Genomic DNA, 10100 nt, shown 5'->3' with positions numbered 1-10100 from the left:
GTGGAACATGGAAGAAGACAGAAGAGCTAGGGCACCAATGGGCACTGATTTCAGCCAAATTTGTTTTCAAATTCTAGCTCTGCCCCTTACAAGTTTGGGGGCCTTGGACAGGTGAAAAAACTCTGTACCTCCGCTTTCTCATCTGTGAAGTAGGAATAGTAACTGCCAACTTTCGGGGGTGTTTTATTCATCGTTACCCAACAACTACTCAGATGCCTGGTGGATGCTGGCATTTGACTACTCTCAACACTTGGAAAATTACAGAGAACATCAGTATCACCAAACTAATGTAACTTATAATGCTGTGGGAGTGGATGAAACAGTTCTGCTTTATGAGTCATTGGCCCTGAGAACTGAACTAGGAGAGTCAGTCATGTGAAAAATTTTCTGTCCCAGGATGATGAATCAGGAGTTACCAAAGTCCCAAGGTGGAATAGTCTGATGCCTTAAGGAAGTGTGAGGTCATCACGTAACCAAAAGTGGGTTCAGCTGCCTGCAGCTATGAAAGCCAATACCTGAGAGGCAGGTGCTGATGTAAAGGAAAGGTGGTTTATTCGCAGAAGCCAGCCATCTGGAAGATGGGGGAGTCAGGTCTCAAAGCCCATTGCCACCGCTCATTGGAGGCAGAAGTTTTTATAAGGAGAGAGAGGGGAACAGAACAAAGTAATCAAGGAAGGACATTGCAAAGTTCTCTATGTGGAGATGAACACAGTCCATTCTGATAAGCCAAGTGATGGTCCGGTACGTATCACCCTGGTTTACTCATCCTGGCCACATGTCCTCCTGGTCCCATGGTTGAAGGCCAGCAAATCTCCTGGAGTTGGGATGCCTGAACGTTGGGGTTTGTGTCTTTTGAAGTTAGATTCTAGGATTCTTATATGAATATACTGTTTATCTACAAGCTAGCATATTAGAGTCAGAACTTACAGAAACAATGTCAAAGGAATGCTGAGGGAGGTTATCATTTTCCACTGCAACAGTCAGGCAGGTGGCTATAGCAAAGAGCCAATGCAAATGATGAGCTGGAGGGATAGGTGGGGGAGAGCGGCTAGATCCTACTGAACAAATGAAAGATCTTGGTCTTGATCTTCAGAGCAGTGCAGAGTTATTAAGGGTCTTTAAAATTATTTTTAAAATTATAATTAAGGTAAAATATACATAATTTAAATTCACCATCTTAGCCATTTTTTAAAAGTATATTTTATTGATTATGCTATTACAGTTGTCCTGTTTTTCCCCCCGCCCAGCACCCCCACGCCTTCAGGCAATTCCCCCACCATTATTCATGTCCAAGGGTCACGTGTATAAGTTCTTTGGCCACTCCATTTACTGTACTGTACTTTTACACCCCAGGGGTATTCTGTGGCTATCTATTTGCACTCGTTAATCCTCTCACCTCTTCACCCATTCTCCCCCATGCTCATTCCATCTCTCGACCATCAAAACTCTCCATATCCATGACTCTGTCTCTGTTCTTGCCTGCTTAGTTTTTTTTTAGATTCAGTTGTTGATAGATGTGTATTTTTGCCAATTCGTTGCTTAAAGTTTTGATCTTCTTTTTATTAAATAAGTTTCTTTAACATTTCATATAATAGTAAATTGGCGATAATGAACTCCTTTAGGTTTTTTCTTGTCTGGGAAGCTCTTTATCTATCCTTTGATTCTAAATGACAGCTTTGCTGGGTAGAGCAATCTTGGCTGTAGGTCCCTGCCTTTTATGACTTCAAATATTTCTTGCCAATCCCTTCTAGCCTGCAAAGTTTCTTTTGAGAAATTAGCTGATAGTCTTATGGGAACTCCCCTGTAGGTAACTAACTTCTCTTGTTGCTTTTAAAATTCTCTTCTTTAACCTTTGGCATTTTAATTATGATGTGTCTTGGAGTGGGTCTCTCTGCATCATCTTTTTGGGGACTCTCTATGTTTCCTGGACTTGTATGTCTATATTCTTCACTAAATTAGGGAAGTTTTCTTTCATTATTTTTTTTCAAATAGGTTTCCAATTTCTTGCCCTTCCTATTCTCCTTCTGGCACCTCTATGATGCAAATGTTGTACCTCTTGAAGTTTCCCAGAGGTGGCTTATACCATGCTCATTTTTTTTGGAATCTTGTTCTTGTTTTTTATTTCCTTGTGTTTCAAATCATTGATTTGATTCTCAGCTTCATCCACTTTCCTATTGTTTCCATGTAAATTATTCTTTATTTCTTTTTTTAAAATATTTTATTTTTAGAAAAAGGGGGAGGGGAAGAGAAAGAGGGAGAGAAGCAGCAATATGTGGTTGCTTTTCATGCACCCTCAACTGGTGACCTGGCCTACAACTCAATCATGTGGCCTGACTGGGCATTGAACTGGTGACACTTTGGTTTGCAGGCCAGCACTTAATCCAATGAGCCGTACCAGCCAGGGCTGTCCTTTGTTTCTATCAGTGTATTCTTCATTTCTAACAGAATTTTTTTTATGTTGTTAAGGTCCTCACCAAGTGCCTTGTGCATCCTAATAAGCAGTGTTTTGAACTCTGCACTTGATAGATTGCTTATCTCCATTTTGTTTAGTTCTTTTTCTGGAGTTTTGTTATTTTCTTTCATTTGGGCCATGTTTCTTTATCTCCTCATTTTGGCAGCCTCCCAGTGTTTGTTTCTATGTATTAGATAGAGCTGCTTTGACTCTGTCTTTATAGTGTGGCCAAATGTAGTAGGTGTCCTGCAGGGTCCAGTGGCATAGCCTCCCTATCACCCAAGCTAGGTACTTGAGGTGCACCCTTCATGTGGGCTAAGCACACCCTCCTCTTGTAGTTGAGACTTGGTTGCTGCTGGCAGATCAATGGGAGGATTTGCCCAGCTGCAAAAAACTGGCTGTGACCACTGACTACCAACCTCTGCTCTCCATGTAGGAACAGCTGTGCAGGGGCAGGGTGGGGATGCTCTGATGTGGTCTGTAGCTGTCCACTGGGTACAGTGGTCCTGGGGTTTCCTGGGTGGTGCAGGCCTATGTCAGTCCCTATTTGTGTTTTACCCAGGACACCCTGTCTGAGCTATAAAGCAAACTGAGATGGCTGTTACTTGTGCTGGGCTTGAAGCTCACTGAAGGCAGCTGTTGCTTGTTTGATAGGATTTAGGAAGTGTGAAGCCTAAGCCAAAATCAGCCATTCACATGGGAAAGCAGCCTGGTAAATTGAGTGGAGCAGAGTCTCTGGGTACCTCCAAGGTGGGTCAAACAGTGTTAGTCAGGTTAATGGAGTCAGATATGCCACCAGCTTACTGGCTCTGTGAGGGGAGGGTTTAGAAAAGAGACAGTGGCCTCTGCTTGTCTTGATGCAAGACTTCAGTTTTTCCCTGTATATCATGGGGGCCTTTCAAGTAGCTACCCCAGTGCTGGAGCTCAGAGGGAGTGAGCCTAAGTAGGTGACTCACTTCTTTACATGTGTTCTTTAAGAGTAAGAGGAACTGGTTGGGGCTTCAGAAGTTTCTTTCACCGACTCAATCCCTCCTGGATTTTGCAGCCAGAAGTTGTGGGGACTTATCTTTCAGGCATTGGAACCCTGGACTAGGGGGCCTTATGTCAGGCTGGGACTCCTTGCTCCCGAGATGTGCCTCCAGAATTTTTATCCATCACACATGGGTGTGGACTGGCTCATTCCATGTCTGGACTCCTTCTACCAGTCTGGATGGATGTGGTTTCTTTAATTCCATGGTGGTCAGATTTCCATTTAACTCAATTTTTGATGTATCTGAGTGATGGTAGTTCTATAGTTTGGTTGTAATTTTGATGTGGTTGTGCAAGGAGGCAAGCCATGTCTGCCTACACCAACATCTTGACTGGAAGTACCATCTTAACCATTTTTTAATGTAAAGTTCAGTGTCATGAATATATTCATATTATTGTGCAACCATCATCACCATTTATTTCCTGAACTTTTTTTATGTTGCAAAACTGAAACGCTGTAGCCATTGAACTAACTCCACATTCTCCACAAGCTTGGCCCCACACCCTACTTGGAAACCACCATTCTGCCTTTCCCTCTCAATGAATTTGATGGGTTTTTGCAGAGATAGTCAATAATTATTTATTCTGTGCAATGGGGATCCAGCCTTGAACAAAACAACTAGAATCCCTGCCCAGGAATTACAATTTAGTGAAGGCAACAGACAGAAAACATGTTAACAAGTAGATAAAGCATTTCAGGCAATGGTAAAAAAATGCTATGAGAAAACTAGAAAAACATGGTAGAAAGTAAGTAGAAGTGGGTGCTTCTGCCAGAGTGATCAAGAAAGACCTCTTAAAGGACTCATATTTGAGGTGAGACATTTCATGTTGAAAAGGAGGCAAATGATGGCAAGATCCAGCAGAAGTATTTCAAAGAGAAAAGACAACTGGAGCAAAGGGTCTGAGGAGGGTGGGAACTGGGTCATGTGGAGACCAATGTGGTGTGGACATAGGTGACAAGGGAAGGCAATGTTATGCTTGTGTATTGTTCTTTTAAAATTTTATTCTTTATCTTCACCCAAGGACATGCTTATTGATTTTTCAGAGAATGGAAAATGGAGGGAGATAGAGAATCATTGAGGTGAGAGAGAAACATCAGTAAGTTGCCTCTTGTATGTGCCCTGACCAGGGACTGAACCTATAATCCAGGCATGTGCCCCAATCAGGAATCAAACTGGCAAGCTTTCACTTTGTGGGATCATGCCCAACCAACTAAACTATACTGGCCTGGGTGGTGTACTTGTACTTTAAAAATCCTGTTATGTGTAGCTTGAAAAGTGCATTGGAGGGGAAAAGTATAGTTGCTTAAATGTCATTGTAGGCAATTGGTCCAGGCTAGACATAATGGTGGTTAGGACTAGAGTGAGATAGAAGTGTATAGGTTCGGGAAGTACTTAGGAGGTATAATACTGAAAGGAACTGGGTATGAGATGAGTAGAGAGAGGAAGATTCTGGACTGGAAAGTTGGGTTGTTGGAATCTTTAAAGGTGAGATTATAGTGGTTTAAGTAGTGGGTAAGGAAGCTAGAGAGAAGGGTACCAATTCAAGAGTCCCCATAAATAACCTTCTCTTTTCAACCATCTTCTAGGGTTGTGTCTTGGAGTCATAACCCTAGCATCATTCCTGGGACATTTGTAAATGTTCCTCTGAAAAGACAAAAAGCCAAAGCAGGGCAAAGTCTGGTGAGAACACAATCTCCCTTTGTTCTCAACATTATCCTTGTATTGAATACACCTGAGATTGCATAAGCCTATTTAGGTAACCATAACAATAGTGGACCCCAATTGAGATACCAATTGACTGAAACAGTTAAGTCAGAGATTGTAAACATGAATGCCTGCAGGAACCAGGCAGGTAAATGTGAGTAGCTGTGGGGCATAGCAGGGAGGGCTGAGAATGGTGGTAAACTGCAGAATGCTGGACCAATCAGATTCTATTGAGCTTCAAATTTTTAAGAAGCTTTGCACATTTAAAATTGTGATCTGCTGGTCATATTTGGTCTGTGAATCACCAATTTGCTGCCCCCAGAGATTTTTTTATATACATACACTCTCATTCAGCTAGTCAGGTTTTTCCCCTCAGTGGTCCTAAAGCTGGTTTTCCCCAAGCTTTATGTTTAGTGTATTAACGTACATCCTATTGGCTTTTGACCGATTGTTAAATAGTTTTTGCATCTTATCTCTATCTGGTTGCATGTTAATCTCACCTAGCAACTTGTAAGCCCTCTGTAAACTTGGTAAGCAGAGATCCTGGGTCCTATTTCAATTCTGAGAGAGATAAACACATAGAACAGGGCGGTCACTATACCTTAGTAACCTGGAATTATTTTAAAACAAAATCCTTTTGAAAATAAATGAGCCTAGTGAGCCAACTGTTACCTGAAGGGTACCCACAAATTCTAGATTTACCAGGATTTGGGAGGCTTTGCTTGTGGAGTAATATGAACTGGGGAATTTCCCCCCTTGTTCAAGCAAATCTCCTTACAGAAACTTTTGTCCTTTTCAAAGAAGAGGGTGTCACTTTACAGATCACTTAGCAAGAATTGTGTCATGAGGAAATGTGTGCAGGACACCTAAGAGACAGAATGTTTCTCTGGAGAAGACTCCTGACCAAGAAGGTGCCTCTTTCTGGAAGTCAGCAAAGGCAAGGGCTGGAGTGAGTGCTTCTGTAGAGGCAAGAGGCTTTCCAGTACATGATGCCTTTTTTATACTTGCTTTTGGTGTTGGTTGCTGCCCCAGGTTGGTATCTTTAACTCTGGACTCATAACATGTAACTCTGAAAGTCATTTGGTTTGGTTTTACATACTTTAGTAACTTCTCGGTGTTGGTCCTGGAAGTTGTCAAGGGTGCTGGGCTGTGCCACATTGAAAAGTCCACATTTTCATCTCAGAAACACTTGATCAGTGTTTAGATTGGTACAAGTTCTTTGGATGGTACTTTGGCAATATGTACCAGATCTCAGAGCCAGCGTTCCACTTCTGAAAACATTCAGTGGAAATACGTAAAGACAGGATGTATGTAGGCTTATTTGTAATAACAAAAACTAGAGGCAACCTACATGTCCATCAATGCAGGATTAAATAAATGGTTCTACAGAATATTATGAACATTGGAGCCATGAAAAGGACGAAGCAGATCTGTGTGTTCTGATATGCAGGTAAAAGGTAATCCACGGTGTACCGTGGAGTAGAGATAGGATGTCCTAAAACTCTGAACATAAGAAGATCCCTTAAAAAATCTATCTATATTTATATGCACAGGGGAATAGAAAGTTCTGAAAGAATATATATAAAATATTTAACAGTGTAATTTTTGGAGATTGGGAGTGGGATGGTAGTAGAACAGCAGGGGTGGGGAGGAATAAGTGGGAGATCAAAAAATTTTTACTTTATATACTCATTTCACTTTTAAAAATGAGTATATATTACATTAAACTAAAATCAAGCCCTAGAACTTAAAAATTAATTACAAAAATTTTGAATGCGTAACATCAAGATGTTAAAGTGATTTTTTTTTTTTACTGTTGCATGGTTTGATTTCATAAAATAACTCAATTGATGAAGTTAGCCATTTGCTTTAGAACCAGTTACATCTAGTACTGGATAAAAGCAAAATTGTCATTATAGCCAACAAAAAAGGTAATTTAAAATACGTTTAATATTCTAAGAATAAGCAACAGCTATGTGAAAACTGAAAGAACTCTCTAATTTTCAAATTCTTATTTAGGTATGATTAGATTAGATATTTCCAATAAAAATAAATGATAATACTTGCAAAAACAACACCAAACTTCTAGAGCTGTGCTGCCCAGCATGCTAACCACTGCTCAACTCTGGTTGTTCAGCACTTGAATGTGGCCAGTGTGACTTGAGATACACTGCAAGTGTAAAACACATAACGGATTTTGAAGACTTCATATGGATAAAACAATGTAAACTATCTTATTAACGTAAACTTATTAAAAGTGTTGATTACATGTTGAAATATTTTGAATGTGTTGGGTTAAATAAAATATAATACTAAAATTAATTTTATCTTAAAAAATGTTAATGCAGATACTAGAAAATTTTAACTTACATATTGGACAGGGCTATTCGATAGTGCTGATATTCTTTAAACAGAACTTTTCTTCGGGTATGCAATATTCTATGTGAATCCACCAGTCCAGTTTTGTATATTCATCTGTCTCTTTGAAATTGAAATAATAGATTAATTGATCATGTTAATTCAGTGGGTGGCACATTTAGTAAAGTAAGGATAAAATGAAACCTAAGTAAGATTTTATTTCAATATAATTTGTTCTATTTTCACTTGTTCTGAGTGAAGAATTTTGTCTTAAACCTGAGGTCACAAACTAGAAACTCTCAATGCATTTGTTATACCAGATGTTTTGAATAGTTGACTATCTCACCAACACATCTTCATTTTAGGACCCTCACAAGAAATAAGATCTGGCAACTCAATCTACATTCCCATGTGGGCAAATAATTGCTGCTCCCCTTATGTAGAAACAAATTCTTGGTTTTACTACAGTCTCCACTATGAAGTATAACAAATTTTTTTTTTTTCAAATCTCCTTTTGTCGTTGGGTACAAAGGTGTAGACTTTCAATCTTCATTATTAGTCTGTGGGCCTACCATCATTTTTATCCTTTTTATTTTGACTTATTAATTTAATTTAAGAAAGTAGAGAGTTTCATATTGAACTATTTTTACAAAGGAAATACATAATAAAATGTCAACTTCTTTAAATAACAGTTTGGTGGATGAGTTGATATGCTCTAAAAATTATTGTTCTCTCTTCTAGAGATTATTATGTTCAGGTATTGGGTTGTTTTTCAGAATATACCTTTTTAGTGGAAAACTAAGCATTCCCAAAATTTTTAACACAAAAAAATAAGTTAAGAAAATATACAATTAATTCATTTTTTAATGCAATGGCAACGAGGTATCATCAAATACAGAAGTCACTCTTGACATGGATCAACCTATAGGACTGAATAGAATATATGAACCAGTGAAATGTCTTGCAGTTGCAATTTTTCAAATAATATGTCACAGAATAATAAGGTCTTATGGAATAGGCCAATAGTATGTAATTGATATACCTCAGTGAAACAGAATAATTTGATTACTTAATTAATTAATTCACTTATTCATTCAACAAATATTTATTAAGTGCCTACTCTGGCCAGACACTGTTCTTGGTCCTGGGGATATAGCAGGGACCTAACAATGAAAGCCCTCAATTTCATGAAGGTTGTATTCAAGGTGGGAAGAAGGAGGCAGGAAATAAACATAATATAAATAAATGAAACAAATAAAAATAAACAAACAATATATGAATTTTTATAATTTTCACCTGCAGGAGTGAGAAGACCTTTCAGATACATGGGCATTATGTCAGAGTCCTAAGAAAAGTGTATAAATGAGAAATCCAAGGGAGATGGGCTTAGATAGGGAGAACAGTGAGGGCAAAGGCCCTGAGGCAAGATCTGCTTGATATGTTTAAGGAGCAGAAAAGTGTGTATGGCTAGAGCAGAGGAAGTGAAGCTGAGAGTGTAGAATATGAGGCCAGATAAATAAGGGGAGCTTTGTCTGTCATGTGAGGCCTGAAGGCCAGCCTATGAACTTGGCTTTCACTCTGTGTGAGATGAAACACTGCTGAAGGATTTGGAGAAAAAGAGGGGTGTTACTTGATTTCAGTTTCAGCATATTGTGGGTGGCTCAATGAAGTAAAAGCTTATTTATATTTTCTTATATAATCTAAATAAGACCTGGTTTACTTTTCTTAAAGTAACAAATTACCTGTAATTTGCTGCTGTAACAAATTACCACAAACTTGGTGGTGACTTAAGTCAACACAAATTTATGAACTTCAGTTCTGCAGTTAGAAGTCTGACATGAGCAAAATCAAAGTACTAGCACATCTGCATTTTCTTCTGGAGTCTGTAAGGGTATGCCCATTTCCTTGCCTTTTCCAGCATCTAGACATCACCTGTAGTCCTCAGTGAGTCACATTCTTCCTCTGTGTTAAAGCCAGACAGTTTACATCTTTTTGATCATTCTTCACATCTCCTCTGACTCTCTTTTTCTGCTTTCCTCTTCCACTTTTAAGGACCCCTGTGATTATATTGGGCTCATCCAGATAATCCAGGGTATCTCCCCATCTCAAGATCATCACATTTACAAGGTCCCTTTGCCATGTGACATAGCATATTCAGAACTTTGAGGATTGGGAAGTGAGTATCTTTGGGGTGGAGCTATTATTTTATCACAACCCCCAAGCATCATACCTGCTAAATACCCACAATCCCCACCCCACCATTGCCATGTACTCCTAATAGGATGCATATTTCAGCTATGGAGAAAATATTCTGAATAAGACTTTGAAATGCTGTTCCAGATGGAAATCAATGAACAGAAATTAAAATTTTCCACTGTCAAATGTCATGGTTCAGAAATTTTCAGATCATATCCTAAACAGAAAGGATATATTATGACCTTAAGCACATATTTAGAAGCAGAAGAGAATTTATTGATTTAGGAAAGAGGACAATGAAAATATTTATAACAGGGGAGAGGCTTGCAACCATCTTTAGAAATAAGCTCATGAAATAA

General features: G+C 38.9%; 1 protein-coding gene across 4 annotated transcripts in view; it reads left to right on the top strand.

The window, feature by feature from the left end:
* Window positions 1-6061: 6061 nt before the first annotated feature.
* LOC118983410 (cadherin-related family member 3-like) overlaps window positions 6062-10100 on the top strand; it is a 112501-nt gene continuing 108462 nt past the window's right edge. For 3 of the 4 annotated variants that reach the window (XM_037040863.1, XM_037040865.1, XM_037040862.1), the window contains exon 1: window positions 6062-6219. In XM_037040863.1, the coding sequence (XP_036896758.1) occupies window positions 6174-6219 (46 nt within the window). In that variant the 5' untranslated portion in view covers window positions 6062-6173. The remainder of the gene's footprint in view (window positions 6220-10100) is intronic. The other variant, XM_037040864.1, reaches the window with a different exon arrangement.

This window comes from Sturnira hondurensis, unplaced genomic scaffold, assembly GCF_014824575.4.
Source record: "Sturnira hondurensis isolate 20B ecotype Veracruz unplaced genomic scaffold, ASM1482457v3 Scaffold0002840, whole genome shotgun sequence".
In the NCBI taxonomy this organism is placed as follows: domain Eukaryota; kingdom Metazoa; phylum Chordata; class Mammalia; order Chiroptera; family Phyllostomidae; genus Sturnira; species Sturnira hondurensis.
Note: the sequence above shows the minus strand (reverse complement) of the source record. Positions and strands in the feature narration are given on the sequence as shown.